This window comes from Python bivittatus, unplaced genomic scaffold (genome assembly GCF_059951505.1).
Source record: "Python bivittatus isolate LINGU-HERP-01145 unplaced genomic scaffold, Pbiv_v1 ctg000700_np1212, whole genome shotgun sequence".
Taxonomy (NCBI): domain Eukaryota; kingdom Metazoa; phylum Chordata; class Lepidosauria; order Squamata; family Pythonidae; genus Python; species Python bivittatus.
The window spans coordinates 73209803-73234597 of record NW_028277098.1 but is presented as its reverse complement, the minus strand read 5'-3'; the positions used below and the strand labels follow the sequence as shown (position 1 = coordinate 73234597).

The 24795-nt window shown below is 36.7% G+C and overlaps 1 protein-coding gene across 2 annotated transcripts in view; it reads left to right on the top strand.

The window, feature by feature from the left end:
* Positions 1-24795, top strand: part of LOC103060450 (fer-1-like protein 4) — a 62891-nt gene that overhangs the window by 25978 nt on the left and 12118 nt on the right. For both annotated transcript variants that reach the window (XR_015798432.1, XM_025167159.2), the window contains exons 18-36: positions 160-280; positions 1305-1405; positions 2533-2620; positions 3824-3940; positions 4472-4624; positions 4771-4954; positions 8375-8499; positions 11239-11373; positions 12729-12902; positions 13925-14041; positions 14666-14827; positions 15193-15361; positions 15570-15739; positions 17117-17248; positions 19231-19270; positions 19963-20069; positions 22238-22369; positions 23618-23728; positions 24344-24471. Coding sequence is in view for 1 of the 2 variants with exons in the window: in XM_025167159.2 (XP_025022927.1) it covers positions 160-280; positions 1305-1405; positions 2533-2620; positions 3824-3940; positions 4472-4624; positions 4771-4954; positions 8375-8499; positions 11239-11373; positions 12729-12902; positions 13925-14041; positions 14666-14827; positions 15193-15361; positions 15570-15739; positions 17117-17248; positions 19231-19270; positions 19963-20069; positions 22238-22369; positions 23618-23728; positions 24344-24471 (2466 nt within the window). In the remaining variant the exon portion in view is untranslated. The remainder of the gene's footprint in view (positions 1-159; positions 281-1304; positions 1406-2532; positions 2621-3823; positions 3941-4471; positions 4625-4770; positions 4955-8374; positions 8500-11238; positions 11374-12728; positions 12903-13924; positions 14042-14665; positions 14828-15192; positions 15362-15569; positions 15740-17116; positions 17249-19230; positions 19271-19962; positions 20070-22237; positions 22370-23617; positions 23729-24343; positions 24472-24795) is intronic.

Here is a 24795-nt window from a genome sequence, read left to right as displayed (position 1 = left end):
AACAATAGTTGGGCTACCAGGTTTGAGCTGCACCTTTGCTGAGCAAAGCTAGAGATTTCTGCAGCCCAGATCTGGTAACCCTAATCAAGAGAACTCTGGCAGGCAGACAAATGTTAGCTATTTGTACAAGCTTAAGCATTCTCTGCATACTGCTATTAGCTCTTACAGCTGCCTCCCCATGTTGCATGAGAAGCCCTGTGTTTATGTATGGAGCTACTGGGAAGACTACACCTGGAGACTCTATAATTCCAACTGGATTGTCAAAATAGCAGAGCGTTTGGTAAAGTATTGCTTCATCTGGAAACCTTCTGTCACACCCTGCTGCTTCTTCCCACATATTTGATTTCCTGGGAGCATGCATAATTGTTCAGGCAGCTAAATCACGAATCACATTAAGAAAATCTTCTTGATTTCTTTGCAGAATGATATCCTTGTTGCTTCTGTGTGGCATAACCTTTTTGGTGCAGGGTGCATATTATGCCTTCATCCTTGGAGTTCCCTCCTGTGAGAATTACATATAACTCTTTCTCAATGTTTAAGTACACTTTTTATTTGATTAAATGGCCACCCACTTGCCACTTTATTGAATTCATTGATTTATGCTGATTTAATATTTTAACTGCTGTTGTAAATTATTTAGTTTTGGGTTGGTTTAGTAGTACTTTAATTATAATTTTTTTTTAGAAATGTGATTTTTGGAAATTCTATATGAACTGATCTGACCTTACAGAATGTGTAGAGTAGGACATAATTATCTTCCAGGTTTTACATGTTGAAATAAGTGGTTTAGGATGATCGATGCTTATAACAGTATACATTTGACTAAAACTTGTTTACTAATGATTATTTTAAATTTTATAGATCAATTTTATATGGATTTTTTTTTTAAAAAAACCTTCACATTACACAGAAATAGGACTGTACAGGCTTATCAATAAATAAGTGTAAAGTGGACATGAAATATTTATCCAGCTTCTGTAATCTGCACTCTAAGACATTACTAAGAAAATGTTAAAATAAATACATGTGTCAAGAATACATATTGCTTCTGGCACTGACGATTGATTTCATCACTGGATAACTGGATTTGTACAATATGCTGGTCAGGACTAAGATGAGGATGGAGAGTTCGTGCTTCAGTACATTGTGGGAATCCAGCCACTGTGTTAGCATCATGTGTTAAAGAGCCCATCACATTAATACATGATATAATTTGGCTGTAACCTTTTAATCAAAATAGCAGTTGAGTTTTGTTAACCTAGGATTGAGTGTGTTAAATGAGTCTAGCCTCTTTGCTGCAATAGGAGCATGGACTAGAAGATGTAGAGAAACTCTTGAGGAGACCAAAATCAAAAGCAGATGAGAGGCTTCGACAGGTTTTGGAGGAGTTTGTTGCTGGATGCAGGTCAGTAAACCTCTGTTGTCTTTTTACTCAGTGGTCAGATTGCACTAGTTACCTTTTTAGTCCTTCCTGTCCCAACTATTGGCACTGGCATTAATCTTGATTGAAGTATCACTGCATAACAGCCCCATGGAAGGTCGCTGTTGGATGTAGGTTCATATGTTGTGTCTTAGATACACTCTAGAGATATAGGTCTGCCACCAAACACTTTATTACAAAAAATGGCAGCTTCCACATATTTTGAAGCATATTCATGTATATACTTTGAAGGATCTTTATAGTTTTTTTCTTAAATCCACATATTAATTCAGAAGGGAGGAAAAAAAACTGATATTCTTCAAGAACTTCCACAGGATATTTCTAGATAAAATTGTCCAGAGCCAGTCTTTGGGCTTACAAGACATTAACAACATGCATTTAAGAAAGTTAGTGGGTAGTTCTGGATACAGTACTATTTTATAACACTGAATGTACAGTGGAACCCCAATTTACTGGACCTTGATCCATGAACTTCACATATAGGAGATCTAATTCTTCTGCAATTTACATCATTTGCTTAATAATGTCAATTTGCAAGTGACACAAATAATGCAATTTGTACCATTGGCACCCTGGAACATTACACAAATTGCTTCATTTTTATCAATCTGTCAATTAGATTTATATCCTGCCTTTATTTTGTATAACTAAAATAATTTGATCCGTCTTCCTGGACTTGTTTATTTTTCTCTTTCTCTTATTTTCTCCACTACTCTTTAAGGTGAGTTGGACAGAGAGTGACTGGCCTCAAGTCACCCAGCCAACTCCCATATTGAAAGGAGGACTAAAACTCATGATCTGATTTCTAGTCCAGCACCTTAACCGTTACACCAAACTGACTCTCAATTTGTCATTTGCATCAAAAATGTCATTTCTGTTTTTGCAATAATGTGCTCTTTCATTTAATATACTTTGGGATAGACTGGACACCCCTTGCTCTCAATTCATTCATTAAAATGAGATTTCAGTGTATACTGATTTCTTCTAACTGTGTAGAGAGTCAGATGTTGTGGTGATTTCTAATTATTTGTAAATTCATGCAATGTATGTTGTTCTCATAAACTAAAACTTATCAGTCTCTCTAATTTCAGGCAGTATTCTCTTAATGTGGACAAAAAACCAATGACTCGTCCAAATAACCTTGATCGATGTCGGATGAAATCTCTCCCACAAAACATTGTAAGTTATGCAGCCAGATTATGTTATTGTTGTAGATCAGCTTGATCTAGTACCCTCCAGTTGTATAAGACATCCCATAATTGGAGGGTACCAGTTTGGGGAAAGCTGCTCTAAAGAGATAGAATGCTTGGCTCTACTTTTCAGGAGCAAAGAATAGGCATAGTCACAGACATAACTTCTCTAGCACCAACTTGGAAACAAAATGTTATTGTGTGTCTCCCTATCGATTATCAACAAATCTGTAAACTTGAAGTGTATATGAGGAAGAATTGCCTCCAGTTCCTAATATTGGTTTATGTCTTCCATGTTCTATATCTCTTATTTCTTTGTTTTGTCATCTTTTATTATCTGTACATTGCAATCCTCTTTTGTCTCCTCACTTTGCTTTATTTCTTCCTGCTATATTCTACTTTAATTATTCCATCCCTTTTTTCATTCTTATATTCTTTTTCTCTTACTGCCCAAGTTACATTTATTCTAAACCAAGCATTTCTAGAATTATACCAGTTCCTCTCATTCTGAAAACAGGAATGCAAACAACCAGAATTTATACTCATGAACTCAATCTGATTCCCTGTGTTGGTAAATATCTGATTAGATGAAGATATTTTCTGTTGTTATTGAAACAGCTCAGAACCATAACAATAACCATAAAGAGTTAATATTCCAACTCCTGAGTTATTTTACCACCAGCACTGTGATTATAATGTACCCGTCCTGAACTCTCATTGAGCAGTCAGTGTACATGAACCAAATTATTTATTGCCTTAATTATTTGACTTTGGGTCAGTTGCTGTATGTGAAAATGTTTTTCTTGGCAATATCCCCAGTGTTTGGAACCTACCAAGTTATTAAGAATTGTGGTTTTTCTGGCATGGGGGCTGCCTAAAAGAAATATTCTACAATTGTGAACGGAGAAATATACGCTTGATTTGTAGTAATGGATTGCTTGATATGCTTTGTGGGTTAACATTGCAATTGTAGTCTTTTTTTTCAAAAAGGGGCAAGGAAGATGTTTTGGAGCAATTTGTTCAAAGTGTTTGGAGTTCTGTTAAAATAATTTCCAGGCCTTTTGTATTGCTATGCTTGTCATTGTTGAAGTTGTCCTGATCCTTTAATGCCATTGCATGTCTTTATACCTTTCATTTGTTGATTAATTTAGCATAATACATTTTAAAAGTGACATCATTTTGTTGCCCTCAGATACTCTATGCAAAACAGGGACTCCGCATAAGGAGGCGACTGACTCGGATCAACGTCAGGGAGAAAGTAAATGAGACAAAGATGATCCTGTCAAAGCTGCGCTTCCTGGCTAAAGAGGTACATGACTGAATTGCAGAACAAAGGGTATTACCACAGCTGAGCAGTTGGTTTTTGTGTTTGTAGGGTTAGGGTTCAAGAAACAGGAAATAGATATATTTCAGGAGCATGAAGTTCTGATGCTGTAAAGGAATGAGGTAATTTCATAGAATTTTCATATTTACGTTTAGAAAGGAGGAATTCAAATTCTCCTTATGGGAGTCTTGAAAACATCTGAAGGCTCCTGGTAAAGTTTTACAAATCACAAGGCATCTGGATGGTGAAATGTGAAATGATTGCTGTTCAAAATTACTGCAAGCATAGTTCCTAGTACTTTCTAGTAATCTTTTGTTCCCACATTATTACCCACTAAAATTCCATAAATCCAAGCACCTTTCCTTTCCATTATCTCTTTTTCTAGAAAAAAGTATTTAAAGTGTGTACTATTCTTTACTCTATGAATATACAAAGAATAGCCTTAACAATGAACTTTCTTGCTAGTTTCAACAAGTCAAAAACTTTTGTTTCCCATTTTTTCCTTATCTTTTTCAGCCCCAGTGTACTATCCCTGATGTCCTGATCTGGATGTTCTGCAACAACAAGCGTGTAGCATATTCAAGGATCCCTGCCCAGAATATCCTTTATGCAGTGGTGGAAGAAGAGAAAGGCAAGGACTGTGCAAAGATCCAAACTGTCTTTCTAAAGGTAGACATTATCCATCTGATCATTAGTAATTAAAGCTGAGGGTGGTGAGTGTTAGTTAAGAAAGAAAGCAGGATAAATAATGAATCTCATGTGTTTAATCCAGCAACAGAAAAGACAGTAATTGAAACTATTGTTTGGGCTTAAAGGTTCCAGGGTCACGCACCGAAGAGATCTTTGCAAAACTGGAAATCTATATGTGGCTTGGGATAACTAAGTATGTGAAGAACAGTACTGCAGAACTTCCCGAAGAATTCAAACCCATCTATGACAAGACACAGAAACCTGCAAGCATTTCAACGTATTTCCCACCCATTCAGCTCAACAGAGATGGTGAGTTTATTGCTTGGGGAGCCTTGGAAAGAGAATAGATCATGAGATTATTTTTTTTCTAGTACAGATACTCAGAGACGTTACTGATTTGCATATCATCTTAAGCCGTAATGTCAATATTTGGTTTTGGCTTCCTTTGGGGGGAGATGGGTGGGGGAGAAATTTAATAAATTAAATTAAATTAAATTAAATTAAATTAAATGTTTTTCACACTTTAAATTTTGAGGACTCCCCTACCTCAAATGCAGATAAAACGCACTGATTTTTTTTAAAAAAAATTTCTAGGCTACTATGTGGTTTCATGTTATATTTTGAATGTGGTTTTATTATTTTTAATATAGCTAGCCACCCAGAGTCATGTATTTGAGATATGCAGCCATATAAATCCAACAAACAAACAAATAAATTTGAGTGTACGTGAAAAATACATGAAATAATGTAAATGTTTTCACATTTAAAATAAAGCAGGCTTGTGCAGAAACTAGATGGAACAGTCTTATAAAAGAATACATGTGAAACTGACACAGTTTCACATGTATTCATATATATATATATATATATATATATATATATATATATATATGGATCACACACACATACACACACACACACATACTGTATATATATATATATATACACACATACACACACATTATATAATATATACATATTATATATATACATAGACATAGACATACATAGACATATAATATATATATGATATATATGGATCACACACACATACACACACACACACATACTGTATATATATATATATATACACACATACACACACATTATATAATATATACATATTATATATATACATAGACATAGACATACATAGACATATAATATATATATATATGATAATATATATGAAATGTTTGCAAGGAAAGAACCAAGCTCAGAGAACCCCAAGGACTCCACAATTATATATATATGGATCACATGCTGATCTGTCCAACCCTTTTTGAGATATATTCTCTTTTATTTCTCAAAGCTTTACTATTAGAAAACATAAAGGAAAAAACCCCTGCAGCTTCAGGGAAGGCTGTGTGCTGTGTTTCTACATAGTCACTTTTGTAAGAATTATTTTTCTGAAAGCTTTCTCAATAGAAAGTTCATTCTGTTGCACTGGGAGCTATTCAATGATTCAGTTGAACCCAATACAGAATCACATCCTAATTAGCAGATGGCACTGCTTAGCTGACCTTGGTTAATCTCAAAGAAACTAAGTACAATTGGATGTGGTTAGTATTTGGATTGCGAAGAGAGGACTCTATGGAAAAGACCCTGATGCTGGGAAAGATTGAAGGCAAAAGGAGAAGGGGACAGCAGAGGATGAGATGGTTAGATAGCATCACTGAAGCAATGAGCATGAAACTGAGCAAACTCAGGGAGGTAGTGAAGGACAGGAAGGCCTGGCGCGATAGGGTTCATGGGGTCACAAAGAGTCGGACACGACTTAATGACTGAACAACAAGTATTTGGATAGAAGAATACCAAGGAATAGCTGTAAGCTAGTTTAGAAAATCTAAAATACATTCTGGGAGAAAGCAGTGACTATTTCTATATAGTGAATAAATAAAAACATACAGGTAGTCCTCATTTAACAACCACAATTGGAACTGGTTGTTAAATGAAGTGGTCACTAAGTGAAATCGTAACTGTGCTTATGATCTTACCTCAGCTTCCTTTGCTTTACAGACCTGCAAAGGTCGTAAATGTGAGGATTGTCATAAAGTTACTTTTTCATCACTGCTGTAACTGCGAACAGTCGCTAAACAAGGCAGTCACTAAATGAGGACTACCTGTATTGGTATTGGGAGTGGTTGACCTAGTTATACTCTATTCAAGGACAAAGTTGAGTTTCTCACTCAAGTAGAGGCAAAATGGAAGGAGGGAAAAAAGTGTAGTGTATTATGCAGATATATGGTTGGGATTTCTCTGTGGATACTCAGTGGATACCCTGAGGCTCACAAGACACTTTCCAAATCCATTCACTTAGCAAGACAGTTCAGCACTTCCTCTTCAGTGTACTAGCATGACTAGTGCACAGTATGAAGTTAGTATTTCACTTGTATAGCTATAAAGTATGAAAAAAGAGAATATAAACAAAAGAAATAAAAACATTTTTTTAAATAAGGGAGAGATATTTTTCCCCTCACATGAAAGATGCAAGTAGCTAGTTTATGTTGCACTGAATACAGGTAGTCCTTGACCACAATTGGGACTGGAACTTTTGTCACTAAGTGATGCAGTCATTAAGTGAGTTGTGCCTGATTTTACGACCTTTTTTGCTGTGGTTGTTAGGCAAATCACTGCATTGTTAAGCGACTCACACAGTCATTAAGTGAATCTGGGTTTCCCCATTGAATTTGCTTGTTGGAAATCCCCTGGGAAGGTCACAAATGGCAATCTTGTGACCCCAGGACGCCGCAACTGGTGTAAATACATGCAAGTTGCCAAGTGCCCAAATTTTATAATGTGACTGCAGAGATGCTGCAACAGTTGTAAGTGCAAGGACCAATCATAAGTCACTTTTTTCAGTGCTGTTGTAACTTTGAATGGTCATTAAACGAATGGTCATAAGTTGAGGACTACCTGTATATGCCGCAAGAAATCTATTAGGCTGCAAAGTAAGATCACATTCTTTACTGCACTAGACTAACTATAGTCCATCTTCCTGGCTGATCTGGGGACAATTTTTGCATTGTAGCTATTATAGTTCTTCCTATTTAACATGGCAAGACATAATTTTATTTCTGCCTTGCTGTATACTACCGTATTTTTCCGACAATAAGATGCCCCCATGTACAAGACGACCCCCACTTTTCCAACCTAAAATTAAGAAATCAATATTTTAAAGATAGTGCAGAACACATTTTTATTTAGTAATTAGTTAACATTTACCTGATACACTTGGTGGGAGGAGGTCCAAACCGTCTCTCTGCAGCTCTATTTCCAGGCTCTTTTGCATAACTGATTACATTCAAGCACAAGTGAAACTGCTTGTCTCTGCAAACAGCCTTCCTCCAATTGGTTTGTTCAGCATCAGCTGACGTCAGTTACATCAGGCTCGTGATTGGAGGAAGTCTGTTTGGGAGACAAGCTATTTCACTCGTGATTGGAGGCTAGCAATAGGAGGAAGCCTCTCTGCAGAAACAAAGTATGGGCAGTTTTGCAACCGCGCGATTCTCGGCTGACTTCCTTGAATAAGACGCCCTTCAATTTTTAGGGTAAGGATTTTAGAAAAAAGTATCGTCTTATAGTCGGAAAAATACGGTAGTTAGAGAAGTACCAGTAATTCTCAAGAGAGTCCTAGTTGAAATCTGTGGATATCACATATAAGCAGTTACTGTACTGGGGAAAATTAATCTCTCTCCCGCACACTTTCTCTCTCCTTCTTTCTTTTAGACTTCAGTTACTTTCAGCTTCGAGCCCATTTGTATCAGGCAAGGGGTATTCTTCCTGCTGATGAAAATGGCCTTTCAGATCCATTTGCAAGAGTGGTATTTTCAACACAGTGCCAGTCTACAATGGTAAGAATATTTGCAGACATTGTGAATAACACTGCAGGTAAATACTGAAATTGCAGCTCTCTTTCTCTCCCCCCCCCCCCACTTCCTCCTGATGAACACCTGCACTGATCCTGTTCCTATCTGCTGGCCAAATGTTTGAATTCTGTTTTACAACAACATCTACAGCAGCTCTCTAGTTTCTGTCATTCTTTTATTTATTTATAACATTAATTGTAGGGGCACTGATAGGGGGTGGGGTAGTCCAAAATGTCAAGATGGCAGCTGTGATCATGTGATTGAAGCCCCACCCCTTTTTTTACATGCCATCTTGACTTTTTTGATCCTTCTACAGTCACCCTGATTCTAAAACTAAATGAACTACTGCTCTTCCCACCTATTAATACATAATCTTTAGTCTTCAGTTTATCAAAATGCTCTTATGTTCCTCCTCCCATTTTTTTCCCAGAGATGCACTCAGAAATAATGACTGGCCCAAAATCACCTAGTGAGCTCCTATGACCAAGGATGGTTTTGAAACAGGGTCTCCTGGTCTTGGTTCAACACCTGAATCATTACATCACATTTATTTCTTTGTTAGATTTATTTCTTGCCTTTCCTTCAGGTGCTCAAGATGGTGTACATAGTGCTCCCTCTTCTTATTTTTTCCCTCAAGAACAACACTGTGAGATAAATTGGGCTGAGTAAGACTGACAGTAGACTAGAACCTGGAGATTTCCAGTCCTAGTTCTACACTTTCATCTCTACATCTCATATAATTAATTAATATATTTGTATTATATTACCATTGCTCTTGCCATACTATACCTCTGATGGTTAGAAGGGTCTCAAATGATTGAGGGAGTTCACATGGGAGAAAATTATCTATAAGGTGTCTTTCCAATTGTGCGGGTTTTTTTCTTTTACCTTCTTAAAGAATGTGATAGTAATTTGAGTAGAATTTAAGTTGGAAGAACTTAGGGGGAGACTGGGAAGGAATGGGGGAGGAGAGCATTTTACATGAGAAGAGGCAACACAACCTAGATGTGAGAACTGTGGGAAGAAAATGTTTCAAAGAGACTCACCTTAATTAACTCATTATAAATCTGGCTGGGAATTTAGCTTCACAGTTTTTAAGATTATCTTTTTATCCCAGACTAGTGTTATACATGTGTTTCTGAAATCCATGTGATTCTTACTTGTTTGATTTGCTGGCTACCAAACCAGGGGTTTGACCCTATTTAATATTTCCTATTACTATTCCAAATTTCAGTCTTCAATCCCCCTTGCCCACTCCATACTTTTTCATTAAGGGAAAAGGGAAAATGCAGACATTTTTTTTTTCAAGCAGAAGTAAATCAATGTGGGAATGACCCTTAGTGAAAAAATAGAGAAGAAAAGGCTATACTCTTCTTTGCCACTGCTTAAACTTAAGACATTTCCATATGTGCTGTTTGCATCACTCCAAAATCAGCTCTGCATTCGTGCAGTCTAAATTAGCCATCTGTCTTCAGTGGCTGAACTAACTCATTTTCAGATCAGCTGTGGTATCTGGATTGCACTGAAAGTGATTTCCTCTTAAAAACACTGAAATTCTGCAGAGTTTGTGGACAGAACATTTCCACATTAGTAGGAACATTTGCCTCTTTTTTCCCCCAGCTCCTGGATACAAGCTCCCATCTTCCCCATTCCCATAGAATTTCAGCCACTAAGTTTTACAGGTCTTTTAAATATAGGTGAGGGGTAATGCCTTGGTGGTTTTGCAATTTCTCATTTTGAAGTTGCCTAGCCTTTTTTTTTTTTTTTTTGAGAATTCTAATAAAATGAACATTCAGTAAAGTAAAGGCACAGGAGGAAGGCAGGACACTGAATGGATGCCATTCTTTGCACTCTCCTATTGGCTTAGCTCTGAGGGAGCAATATGATGTTCTCAATGGTTTAAGGTTGACAGCCATGAAGACAATCACTGATCAGCTTCAACTCTTTGAGAATTTAGAGAGCAGAAATACCACCAATGTAAATGTTCCTTCACAGATGCTTCAGGTTGTTCCTGAATTCTAAAAAGAATGCTGGAGAAAAGACATACAGTATGTAATTGTACATTTTACCTAGATCGGTCTTAAATAATTATAGGAAGTGTCAGTGTCATGAGGCTCAGCATACAAAAGATCTTCTTTTAATTGTAACCTCAGGGATAGGCAAATATCTTTTTGTTTTCAGCTGTGCTAGCTTCAGCTGTGCTAGCTACAAATTCAGTATTTGTAGCCAATTACACAAGCATGCCTACCCATCACCTCATTTGGCCATAGAGGTACAGGAATATGGCAGTAATTTATTGCTATTTGTGTCAGTTTTTCTAATTGAACTATTTATTTGATTGTAACATTGTTAGCATATGGATATATGCATGTGGATGTGCATGTGCTGGTAGCAATTTCTAACCCACCGTCTCATCCCCAAGAGTTAAGCAAGGGGTATTAATGATGCTCGGCTGGCAATGTCTAAAGTTGGCAGGATGTTGTCTTCCTTTATTTTCTTCTGGAGTATGATCCATCAACAGATGATCTCTGCTTCTTCAGATAGGTGTCATGATGTTTTTCATATAAAGAGAAACACTGTAAAAACCCATTTATTCTCCCAGCCTGAGCTTATCAGAGTACCAGAACAGAGTGTATGTCTGGGTGATTGTGCATTAGAATGGAAGATATCAGCTTATCAGCTCTATTCTGTCACTGTCAATAACTTCAATATTTGTTAATTCAGGTATTGGAAGAGACGCTCAGTCCAATGTGGAATGAATTACTTCTGTATGACCAGCTTGTAATTGATGGAAAGAAAGAAGATTTGAAGACAGAGACTCCAATTGCTATTGTCAATATTTTTGACTACAATAAATTTGTAAGTTAGAGTATATTTCTTTTCTCTATAAACCTTTAAACCTGCTTCTTATTGCTAAAAAGAGATTCCAAAGCAGGGAACAATTTTAAAAAAGCTTTAAATAGTTCAATTTAAAAACATGCTTAAAACCATTAGAAGACAATACTGAACTAAATCAGAAGGCCCAGCACCATGAGTTTAATCAAGGACCTGAATGAACAGATATGTCTTAAACTCATGCCAAGAGCTTAGAAGGCTCTTTGGCAATCATATTTGAAACCTCATAACCTGAGAGATTGTGTTGAGAATACTTTCTCTTGAGCTACCACATAGTGAACCACTGGCAGATGCAGCATCCTCAAGAATTTTTTATTTTGCAGACTGTCATTTCCAGATGACTTAGGTTGATTGAAGGAAACTGCATGACTAAGGCAACCTCTACACATGATATTTGCATCAATCTAGGACTGGCACTTCATCCTGCATTCTCATGATGTTGATGTACTTTAGACACTCTTCAGATATCAGGCACTGGCAGATAAGTCAGTTAATTTCTGGCTCAGCTGTGGTATAGGAGGAAATGCTATAAATATGTTTTGCAGTATTAATTCTAGAGCTGGAAGGTGGGCAATTTCCCACTGCAAGAACTCTCCCATTGTCTCCCCACCCCCACCTTGGCTTTTTGGCTTGACTGAAGTCAAGACGCCTAAAAGCCTCACCTCCCTTCACTGGGTTTTCTAAATTGAGCAGCTCTCTCTAATCCCTGTTGAGATCAAAACTACAAGCTTTTTAGAAAGGACTGGCTTTTTCCCTTCCACACTGCAAAAAAAAAAAAAACAGAGGCAGGAACAAGAACAGGGATGGGCTACTATCTATTCAGGTCATAAACACTATTGAATATTAGGCTTTGCATGCTTCAAAAATAGTTTGCAATTAGTGTCCAGACTTCACATAAGTATTATACCTCTCTGATATTCTTTAAAGGAGCCAAACTTTTTTCCAGGTTTCTACAAAAGCCTGAAAAAAGGTTGCAAGTGCTTGAAGAGTTACTTTAAAAATGGACTCCTTAAAGCAGCAGCATCTTTTGCTAGGGTGGTACTCAGCTACAAGAGTATTCTACATCAATGTTTCTCAACCTCAGCAACTGTAAGATGTGCCAGCTTCAGCTCCCATACTGGCTAGGGAATTCTGGGAGTTGAAATCCACATATCTTAAAGTTGCTGAGGTTGAGAAACACTGTTCTACATGAAATTCATAAGCATAGGCAGAATTTAGAAGTAAGGGATCTGATACTGTTAGGGATAGACCCCTGTATTCTAAAATGCCCCTCCATGCTTTGGTAGCATGTACTAAACTGTTGCTTGCTTTTTCTATAGGGCTCAGCAGAGTTCCTTGGTCGAGCCTTTGTTACCCCACAGGTGAAGCTAGTAGATGAGCCTTACAGCAAACCTTCTCTCCAATTTTTTGACATTTATAAGGGACATAAATCAGCTGGGGAACTAATTGCTGTATTTGAGCTGATTGAACTGGATTATAGTGGTTACTTAGAGGTAAGTATGTTCACTGCTATCACCTGATTTGCAAGGAGGTACAGTATACCCTTGATTTACCAAACCTCAGTTTAGCAGACTTTGGATATAATGAACAAAATCCATTTATTTTGTGCATATAAAATCCAATTAACCCCTTAATGTAGATTTGGGTTTAGTGGACACTCATTCCTACCCATTAGTCCATTAAACCTAGAGTTTGCTGAATTTGGAAACATGAATAGCCTGAGGATATCCCTGCTAGACACTAGGTGCATGTTCAATAATGTATATTTTTAGCAGTATATTGACCATAATAAGTAGACCTGCATCTACCATGTTTTCAACAGGGTAGTTTTTAATTTTGTAGCAGGATGTTGTAGTGCTGATGTCAAGGCCTTTTATGGAAGGCTATGATAAGATTTAAATAGAGCTACTGTAGATTGTAGTCTACAATCTATGAAATAACACAATAAAATAGTGACTGAATACAACTTAACATGCAGTAAGTGCCTTTTCATCTGTATAGCAAAACCAGTGTCCAATTAGGAGGAAATATTTCTGGGTAAGAAAGTGTCATTTCCAGAAAAATAGCATGTGATAGTTCCATTTTGGATACTATCACTAAGATAATGACTGATTATGATAGCAATTGTCATATAAAGACCATGCTTGAATGACTGCATTTCTGGCTAATAAAGTAACATATTGTATAAATGAGACTTTGCATACCAATACAGCTTCATCACTTCTCTCTTCATGTAAATTAGCAAACAAACCAAGGAGTCTTTAGTTAATCATAATTTTCTGTGACCTCAGAACAATGAAACTTTGGTTAATATTTCAGAAAATGCTATAGCTTCCTAACTTGAAAAACTGTCTTTAATAATAATTTTGAAAACCCTCTCATTTATTTGGTTGCTCAGACAAAGCAAGGAAGCTATAGGACTGGGCTTGGTTTAATTTCTTGGCAATAACCTTATTTATACATGATCATGGAGAAGTTTTTTTTTTAAAAAATTGCTTTGAAATTTATTGTCTAGCCATCAGTGCCTAATGATGTAGACCCCAAAGACCCAGACTATTTGGGGGACCCCTCTTCTGGACGATTCATTATTCCTGAGGGAATCCGCCCAGTCCTTAAGGAATTTCGCATAGAGGTAAAAATCTTTTTTCTAAAAGATATTCAATGAAAATAATTACTGAATGTAACAAATATTTACCTGTCCAAATTGATTAGCCAGATAGGGGGACAGAAAATGAAATTATTTGTTAGTATAACATTAATGCCTTTATCAATGTGCTGAAATAATGGCAAATGAATTGTATGGGTAATAGCAAGCTTTACCACTGCAGCTAAATCTGGGTATGCAGAAATTAGATTAAGAAACTGGGAAGCTATACATTAATATACCTGTTCAACAATTTTTTGCTGTTTTTTAAAGTTTTTCTTGGAGTTTTGAGAATCCATAGTGGTACACTGAATTGTACAGTGGTTCTCTGGAGAGAATTGGCTCGGACTGGGGCATTTCTCTGAAATTATGGAATTCTTTATGAAGTTTACATGATTTTTCTAAATCAGAGTCTTCAATATTTAGATTAATCCACAGTAATTTAAGCTGAATGTGCTATAAGCAGGAGAAAGAAAGTGGATGGCATACATGTTTGATAATCTGGGATACAGCTGTTAGACAATTCAATGGGATTTGAGACTGGGAATCCTTTAGAGAAGGAGAATGCATAGACTTGTTCTGACCTAAGACATTTATCTGCCTCTCTCTTAGATCTTGTTTTGGGGCCTGAGAGATCTGAAACGTGTGAACTTATTTGAGGTTGACCAGCCACAGGTGATAATTGAATGTGCTGGAAAGAAAGTGGAATCAGAAGTGATCACAGCTTACAAAGAGAATCCAAATTTCAATGAACTCGTTAAATTTGTTAATGTGGTAAGTGGTAACTGGGAGGTACATCCCAAAAGTTAAGATAATTGGAATGGAACTAAACAAGCTAGAGTTGTAGAAATGTGACCTAGGAGGGATCATTATCTTTTATAGTATCCACATGCATATCTTTTTGTTAAATATTGTTTTTTTCCTTTTATGACCATCGAGAATCCTATATGCCGGACTATCAGTAGAAATGACTAAGTGGCAATCTGCCTATTAAATTACTTGAAATCTGATCAAGAAAGGAAATGTGTACTTCTGCTATTGTATCACTGGAAATTCTGTGAAACATATCACAATAAACCAGTTGTCTTAGAATTGCTATGGATTTTTCTGTAATTGATTTGGCTGACTTTTTTTTATAGGAGCTTCCAGAACAGGTATACTTACATCCACCTCTCAGTATCTTTGTGGTAGAGAAGAGGGCTTTTGGACGGTCTGTCCTGGTGGGAACTCACATAGTTTCTCTTATTATGAAATTTGCTCCTAAAGAAGTAGATGAGCTGGAAGAGGAAACAGATAGCCCTCCAAAGAGTGAGTTTTTACAATTTTTTAGGGCATTGTCCAATGAAATAGAGCATAATGTGTTGGGATTTAAGATACGTAGAATATAGCATCTACTTAGTAAATTAACTTTGTCAGTTAATCTAAAGGAATGTCCTGATGGGTCACACCTAGAAATGTTACAACAAATGAAAGTATGTATTTGCATTAAACACATAATTAATATGTTTTATTTCAGAAAGGAAAGCTTCAGTTAAACCAAATATCTCCCAAAAAGTGATGAACCTTGGTACAACTGCTGGGAAGACTGTAATAAATATTGGTGCAGCTGCTGGACAGACCGTAATAAATATTGGCGCAGTTGCTGGAGACATAGGAAGCAAAGCTAATCCCCTCAAGCTTGTCAAGGTGAGTGCAGCAAAGCTTCAGGTTTACTTTGACAGAGATTCTGCAATATGGATTGTATAATACACACATGGATGTTTTAGAAAAATTATTGATATGATGGTACAAACTAAGTGGCAAAGAAGGAAATATAAATGGGAAATGCAAGAAAAGCAATCAAATAAAAGGGTAACCTAAAATACTTTGAGAGCCAATTTGGTGTAGCAGTTAAGGCATCAGGCTAGAAACCAGGAGACTGTGAGTTCTAGTTCTGCCTTAGGCATGAAGCCAGTTGGATGACCTTGGGCCTGTCACTCTCTCTCAGCCCTAGGAAGCAGGCGATGGCAAACCACTTCTGAAATCTTGCCAAGAAAACTGCAGGGGCATGTCCAGGCAGTTGCCAGGAGTCAAGATTGACTTGAAGTCACCTTCCCCCCATAAAACAAACAATTTAGTCTCTATAGATAAAGAACAAGATAAGAATTCCTTCTCTTTTCCATATATATAACCCCCTGGCCGCACTGCCACCTGCTTTTCAAGCAGGACTTGTGAGTCCAGCAGGACCCCCAGATTGCACACTGAATCCAAGTGAGGCAGTCCAACCCCATCCAGATTCAAGGATGAAATCGCTCCAATTCCCAGATTCCTAGGGCCCCAAACCCACAGCTACTTGCTCTTGGAATGGTGGAACCAAAGCCTGTTCTTCCCTATTGAATCCGCAAAGCCTCCAGACACTAGATAGAACCTTGACAGCTTCACTTGGATGGTCAGGGCCGTGATGTACAATTGAATATTATCGGCATACTAATGATACTGCACCCCATGCCAAAGGATAACTCCCCTCAGCAGCTTTACTATCTAATGTAAACAGGAGAGGGTGGAGCCCTGAAGTAGACTAGACCACTTTCCCCCCACCAACACTGACTGGAACCAGCCCTGGAGGAAGGAGGAGAACCAACATAAAACATTGCTCCCCCCAACCCCTGAATGCTGATGAGAGATAAAGGAGGGCTAGGATGGATGCACTACCCCCATTCTAAGCCCACCAGAGGTCATCAGAAAGCATAATCAAAACTGTCTTTGATCAGTGTTATATCCTGGTTTGAAAGAGGTCACGATAATCTGCTTCCATCCAGGACCCTTTGGAGCTGCAAGTTGACCATCTTCTCAACAACCTTCTTACCTCAACACTAGTGATGAAATAACATCATCCATCACATCTGAGTTTATGGTGGCCAAAATAGGCCCTGTGGTATACAATTATAGTAGGGAATTGCAATTGCCTTCAGTATTGATATAAGAATTTCATAAAGTAATCTTGTTGGATGTTGTTGGAGAAGTCCAACAGGATTGTTCTACATTTGCACATAATGGATGGAACTTTATGTCAATTATATTCAGGCACCACTAAAGAAACTCCCTATTGATAAATTGATACCAAAAGAGGAAGAATTTGAAGAGGAAAAGCCTGAGAAGGAAGAACTGGATTGGTGGTCTAAGTACTATGAATCATTAAAAGAATTAAATAATCAGGTAAGCACAGACATTATAATATAACATATATTATATTATAATGTGATATGGGGCTGAGTTAGATGAACCTAAGGTCTCTTTTAACACTGATTCTATAATAGTCATGTTGGGATACTAGAAGATAGAGGGACTGTTTAAATAGTAAAATCTGTTAAAATAGGTCTGGTTTTGCTAAGTAAAATAGCTGCCAAATATTTTCTTATTTAAGGAATAGCTGGATTGTAAAGAGCCTTAGGGAATTAGTGGTTAGCTCCTAACACTTGGAAGAATGAAGAAATAGACACTTTCAAGTGGAGGTCATCTCCTGATGCCTTGCATGGGCACATCTGTGCAATATTCTTGGTAACTATATGGAAGTATTTGCCATTGTTACCTTCTGGGTTTGTTGTTGTTGTTGTTTTTTACACCTCCAAATCTAACCTACATCCCTAGTCTTCTCAGATCTCTCCATTCAAGTAGCAACTAGGGCTGACCCTTCTTATATTTCTAGATCAGCCAAAGTCAGGTGCTGTAGGAGATGGTAATGAAATCTTTAGTGAAGAAACTACAAATTGGATTGTAGTTTCTGAGGCAGATGAAAAGGTAAAGATACCCTCAGGTTGGGCTTGACTCCTACTAACTACAGATAGAGTTATAATACAGTAAACAAAATCAGCTGGAGCAAAACAACTGTGATCCAACTCTTGAGGTATCTTTGGGAGCCCCAATCACCTTAACAGTTTTTGGGAGAACACAAGCCTATTAGTGTTCATGATGAGTATCTCCATAGATGTTCAACCAATGTACATGAATAAATAAACCATAGGTATTAAAAATATATTTTGCCACCAATACCTTATTCTAAGGAAACCAAAAATTTAAGAAACACGTGCAATCCAGGATATTTCAGTTTGTGAGGCTAATGTGTAAAGCAAAAGACTAGAGCAGAGAAGTGCAAAGCACATATAATTAAAAAGAAATTAATCCATTCAGGAAAATGAAAGATATTTACATCTGAATGGAAGAAGTTCAGAAGGATAGGTCATCATCACGGGCAAGAGGGTGTCTCATTTTGACTAGTAATATTTTATGTTCTAGAATAAATCATATACCTTACAAACAATAATAATGAATAATAATTTCATTTCTTTGTGATTTTAGAGTGCTCTACTCTTCTTTCTGGTTAACTATAAGTTTTATCTTTAAGGTATATTCTCTAGTATCTGCTCAAAATAACTAGGTTCATTTGATAGCCAGTAGCATAACCTGAATCCAATAAAACAGATAACTTTATGATTTTGGTGCTGTATTTAATATTCTTATCTTTGGGTTCAGGGTAAGCGTTTTATAAAATCACCCTGCCTCATTCATGAAACTTTACAAGGGTCTGGATAACATCATTATATTTTCCCATAATTTCTCTTCCCTTTTCTTATTGTAACTCCGTGAATGAGCAAAAGACAGTGAACAATTAATAGCCTTAGAAATCACCTGTCTAAAAATACCTCAGCAGTAACTTTTTATCAACAGTTCAAGAAACCTGATGATTTAATTTAGATTATTAATTTCTTTTTCACAATTCCATGTTTCTGTCTTTGCTCTTCAATGCATTAGCTACTTTTCCAAATAGAGATGGACTGTAATCTCTTACCAATATACTAGGATTGTCAGTGTGACTTAATTACTGTATAGGATTGCACTGGCAGCATTTTTTCAAGCTCTATGAAAACTTTGCATTGTTATTAATAAGAACTCTACAGAACAGGTAAGAAGAAAAACTCACAAAATAATTTAAAATTAGAGGAAGAGAAAAGAAAAAAAAAGGCTGAATATCCTTATCCTTAATAGGTTGTTATTATGTAATCAATATTTTGACTGCAGAATTTATTAGTTTCTGGGATTTGACTGTAAAATTCACATTAGAAAACTGTAGAATGGTAAGTCTGTAGAATGGTAAGTCTGACATCTGTTATAACTCAATTAAAGGTCATTCTCTTTTGCAGTCCCTTAGTGATGAAGAAGAGGATGATGCAAATGACCCAGGTGAGTTAGCCATACTATAGAACAGCATTCCTTAACTCCATATCTTCCCAATGTGTTAATTTACACCTTCCATCCTCCATGACTAGCAAACTCAATAGGAATTATATTCCTCTGACAGACACCAGGTAGGGAAGGGCCATTGACAAAATTATCAGGACAAAATTTCTCCACATTATTACCTATTCAAAGTTTCAGTTTCCTTTGCAGGAAAGAGACCAACACTGTCTTTGCGCAAAACTACAGAATGAATAGAAATTGTAACTAAGCACAAAGCCAGTAGTTTATCCCCTGCAACCTCCGTTCACTATCCCAATATTTCTGCTTTCTCTGAAGTGTCAAGTACTTGCAGCATCATCTGATTCTGACTATCTGAACAGGCTCTTGCCATACAAATAATTCTCTCTGGGAGAAGAAAAAGAGATGTGGCCAAGTCATTGTTCCATAGATGAAACTTATTTTTTGCTGTTAACTACTAGAAGAAACCACTAAAAAACCACTCTGGTTTCCCTCCTTGTTGATTAACTATTTTCCTGTGTTTCCACCTTCTAAATGGAAATAAAAATGGTTGGCAGTAGAGAAAACAAAAAAGTATATTAAATCATTGCCTTTACTGGACTATTCAGAATCATTACAGCCAGCACCTAACACTGTGAGCTGAGAATACCCCTTTAATTTCTCAGTATCTTCTTTAGATGGAGGGAATCTGAATGCAGCTTCTCTTGATGAGGATGTAGAAGATGAAATAGTTGTTGAAGCTGAGCCAGCTCGTCCAAAAAGGAAACTTATAGCAACATTAAAAGTAAGTCTTCCTGTTGTAAGTTATACAAGAGTGTATTTTATTGGTTTCGGTGAGACTACGGTTGTCATATTTCATTTACCTGACTGACATCACTTACAAACTTAGGTAAATCAAGTGCATTTATTGAGGCAGTTCTACCAATTTCTTCACATGGATTCCTTACACATTACAAAATGTTGAGGGAGGAACAGAAGAAGGAATTTATTTAATCATATGTTATGCCAGAGAGACCATTCAAACTTGTTATGATAAAGCATCAGTGTTCATGTTGTCTAATCTCTTTCTCTTCTCTGAAGCTAAAAGCCCAGTAAAGCAGGCTAAGTAGAGATGTAGCTGATTATTGTGTCCTACTGTCCATACTTCTGCTTCTGCAAATAGCACATGCCTCTTCTGTTAAACAGAAACTCCCAAGAGTATTGTGGCACCTTAAAAACAAAAAAACATACAGTGGCATAAGTGTATGTGATCTTGAATCCACTTCATGAGAGAGCATCCTAAAATGCGGTTGCAAAAAGTGGAGATATTGTAAGCAGTCAAGTCAGAGGAAAATAAAATGTAAAAAGTAAAGAATATAAAGATAATAATGGCTATTCCTAAAACAGTACTGTTGATAAAACAAGCATCTGTGTATTTGATCAGCTAATTAATGTTTGTAATGAACTGAAAATCTGTAATCCTGATTCAGGCAATAGATGATAGAACTGAACTTCTTCATAAATGGTAGCTCATCTATTTCAGACAAGTGTTCTTTAGTCACTAATGATATGTCCTTCTGGGAAGTTGCAGTGTTCTCCTACTGGCTTTAAATATTGCTTTTTTGATATCAGATTGTGCCCGTTTTATTCTTTTGCATAGAGACTGACTTCTTGAATGGTGTGCATATGTACTAAATAATTACGGCAATTTAAGATAACACTACAGGTATATACAGTACATCACACTGAAAAATAAGTATGCAAAGACTTCTATATAATAAGGGATTCTGGCTGACGAATAAAGTACAACCATCAATGTGATTGTTTAGGTTGTATATTGCTGTGATGAAGGAAAATTGCATCTTTGTAAAATGAAGCTCTATAGCTGTGAATGAAAACATCAAATGGACTGCCCACACAATATACATTTATTTTCTTTATTTATTTTACAATTTTTGTATACCATCTCAATCACTAGGTCTCAGTGTTAAAAAAGACAACAAAAGATGTAAAAAGAAGTAATCAGATCATTAAGGGTATCCAATCTCCAACCATGTGTTTTTATTAAATTATTCTTCAAGTGCTGCTTGACTGAGTGTTGAATATCAAGTTCAGTTATGAGATTCAGTTCAGGCTAGGTACATCACTGCTATCATCATCCTTTGTACAACAGCCACCCATGAGTCAGTCTCTTCCAAATATATTGGACCAAGCCCCATAAGCGCTGGCCATCATGAGTTATGACTATGCAATCAAGAGCAATTAAAGTACAGCACATTAGGATGGTAATGTATAGAAAGAAGCTGTTATTGGAAACATGCTGATGACTGGAGTTACAATTTGTGGAAAAATGTGAGGACAAAGATGGGCAGAGCAGTGAGCAGAAAGAGCAGAGCTCTGTCGTAGGCAGCAATATGACCAGGATTTTGTTTCTTTGTCTGTTTTTTTACAGAATTGCATTACATTTAAATTTGTTTAAAATGATGTTGAATCTGTTTGAGTTTATGCTACAGTTTTATGTTTTCTCCCTCAACATGGCAGAAAATGTGCTACCAGTTTTCAGTCAACCATAATCAGAAAGGGCTCCAAAAACTGCAGAAAATGGGTTAGGGGGAGTTGCATGTGACTTTGGGGCTGAAAGGTGCCTAGCCCTCCTTTATATTATTAGTTCAGTTCAGTGTTGTTCATTATTCTATATGTAGTCATGTATAGCAGTGGAATCCTGATCATCTTGTATCACCTGTATGCTGAAAATGTTATCTGTTGAAATAGAACTAGTACCCATAACTCATTGATAACATGAATTTTGATGGGAATTACATAGAACACAAAAAGGAGCAGGATAAACAGCAAAAAAAAAAAAAAATGGAATCAAACACAGAATTTGTCACTACGAAAATTGTCTTTGATTGCATTAATTTTTCTGTTCTGTTCAGATTGTGTTCAGTTACTGTAGTATGCATTTTATTCCAGATCTATAGTTCAGAACTAGAGAATGAGTTTGACAATTTTGAGGACTGGTTATGTATTTTTCCACTTCACCGTGGAAAAGCTAATGAAGATGAAGATGGGAATGAGGAAGAAAAATTTGTGGGGAAATACAAGGTAGGAGCACTTTGAATCATATTTATTGCTATTATATAAAATGTATTTGTAAAGAATCAAGTGACCTAGATTAATTACAATAATGTAGAACGAACTATTCAATTTTGTAGTATATTAATATTGCTAGCAATTTTATTCCTATTACTGACCAAATAATTATTCTGAATCCTGAGTTGACTAATTTGTTTGGTATAGTGGCCTGTCAATGTTTCACAGTTCAGGCTTATTCCCTAATAAGAAGTAAGCCTCACTGACTTTAATGGAATGATCACCCAGTATCTTTGCTATGTGCTTTCCATAATTCTTGGTCCCAATCTCCTGTTGCTACAGTCTGGAGGTATTTTTTACAAATGGTAAACTTCCTTTTGCAGTAGGTAATATTGGATCCAAATCCTAATTTGGGAATACAACTGCTAATCTGAAAAAAGCCTATTGCAACACAATCTATTATTGCAATACACTCTACATGGGGCTACCCTTGAAGATCACTCCAAAGGTTCAATTGGTCCACAATGCAGCGGCACAAACAGTGATGGGCTTGTCATGGCATATCCATGTGGCACCTTTGCTCCACAAGCTGCACTGGTTGCTAGTGTGTTTTTGGGTGTGATTCAAGGTGATGGTTATTATCTATAAAACCCTACATGGCATAGGGCTTGACTATTTGAGGAACTGCCTATCTTCCACAGTTGTTACAAATCTGGTATGATCTGGCAGAGTGGGCAAGTTCCAAGTCACCTTTGATTAAACAGTATCATATTTCAGGACCCACAAAGTGTGCCTTCTCTGGCTTCTGAATAAGGTCCCTCCTGAGGTCTATATGGCTCCTACCCTGATGATGTTCTAGAAGGCCTTGAAAGCCTGGCTATTTATCCAGGCCTTAGGGTAGGGTGGATGGGACTCCCCTGTTTGCAACGTTTATGCTTGCTTTCTTGTTTGGATTGCTGTATTGTAAGTATTTTGTACTTACTTTTGTACTTGTTCTGGTTAATTGTTTGTATTTTTTTTTTATGTTACTCTATTATGAGCTGCACGGAGTTGGTTGGAGTCGGGTGGCATCCAATTTGAATAAATGAAAATAAATAAATAAATAAATAAATAAATAAATAAATAAATAACAGTCAGAAATATTCTGGTAGTACAGAGGGGAAGTAAATAGCTTCTTTTCAGCTGTAGGGCTTTTCAAAATATAAATTACTAGAAAGGATTACATAAGTAGCACATTCTTCTTAACTCCCTTTACTTCAGGGCTCATTCTATGTTTATCGAGCTGAAGAAGCAGGAGCAGAACACAAGATCTCCCAAGGCATCCCCAGAAATAGACCCATCAAGGTCCTTGTCAGAATTTATATTGTCAAAGTAAGTATTTTTATATTGACTTCATATCCATAAATACAGATTTTTGATTTGGGATTCTAATATTTCTATGGGCATCGTTTTTGAGCTATACTGTAGATAGGTTGATTTCCAAAACACAATCTACTGAAATAACAGAGATTCTGTCATTATTTCAATTCAAACCATGACTTATTTACTGTACTCCTAAGTGCTGTGCTGTCATAAATTGAAGAGTAAAATATTATAACGGAATGTTCCTTTGGCATTCTCAGGTTTGGGTACTTTTAAATGAAGAATTCCTGGTGATGTGATTGCCCCTCCCTTGCAGATTTTTTTTCCTGTTACGAAAATAGAACAAGTGGTGGGAGAAAACAGGAGAGTTAAATGTGGAAGATGTTGTTTATAAACTGTGAACTCTCCAAGGCAATTGCCTGAGAAAAAATTAATTTGTAAGCAATCTAAGCCTTTTTTCAGATGGGAAGATGTAGGTTTACCACAAATTGCATGAAATTCGATTATGTTGATTCCGCACCAATTTGCTGAATTGTTTTGTCCTACGGTTGATGTATGGTTTTGTATTCTGACAATACGACAATATGTATTCTGTCAATATATCACATGTTACTGTTTCTTTAGGCAACTAACTTGACACCAGCAGATCCCAATGGCAAGGCAGATCCCTATCTTGTGGTTAAAATTGGCCAACAACAAAAAGACACCAAGGATCGATATATCCCGAAACAGCTCAATCCAGTTTTTGGAGAGTAAGGATATGTTTTTATCTTGTATCAGTTACATCTTCTCTAAATCAATTCTTGCCTTACCAGAAGATGTTCTCGATTTCAGAAGAATGTACCGGTTCGTTGTAGACATAAAAATAAAGGAATATGCATCAGCTAAATGTGTATGTGTGGATTCCTTAGGACTGATAGAGGGGCTTTCTGTTGGACTGATAATGTAGAGAAATGAGGAAGTTGAAGTGTTCCAGGAATGGACGCTGACATGACCAGTGAACCAGAAGGAAACAATGAATTACCTTGCAGCACAGAAAGAGGGCAATTGAAGGTATAGCTGGCTAATATGAGAAT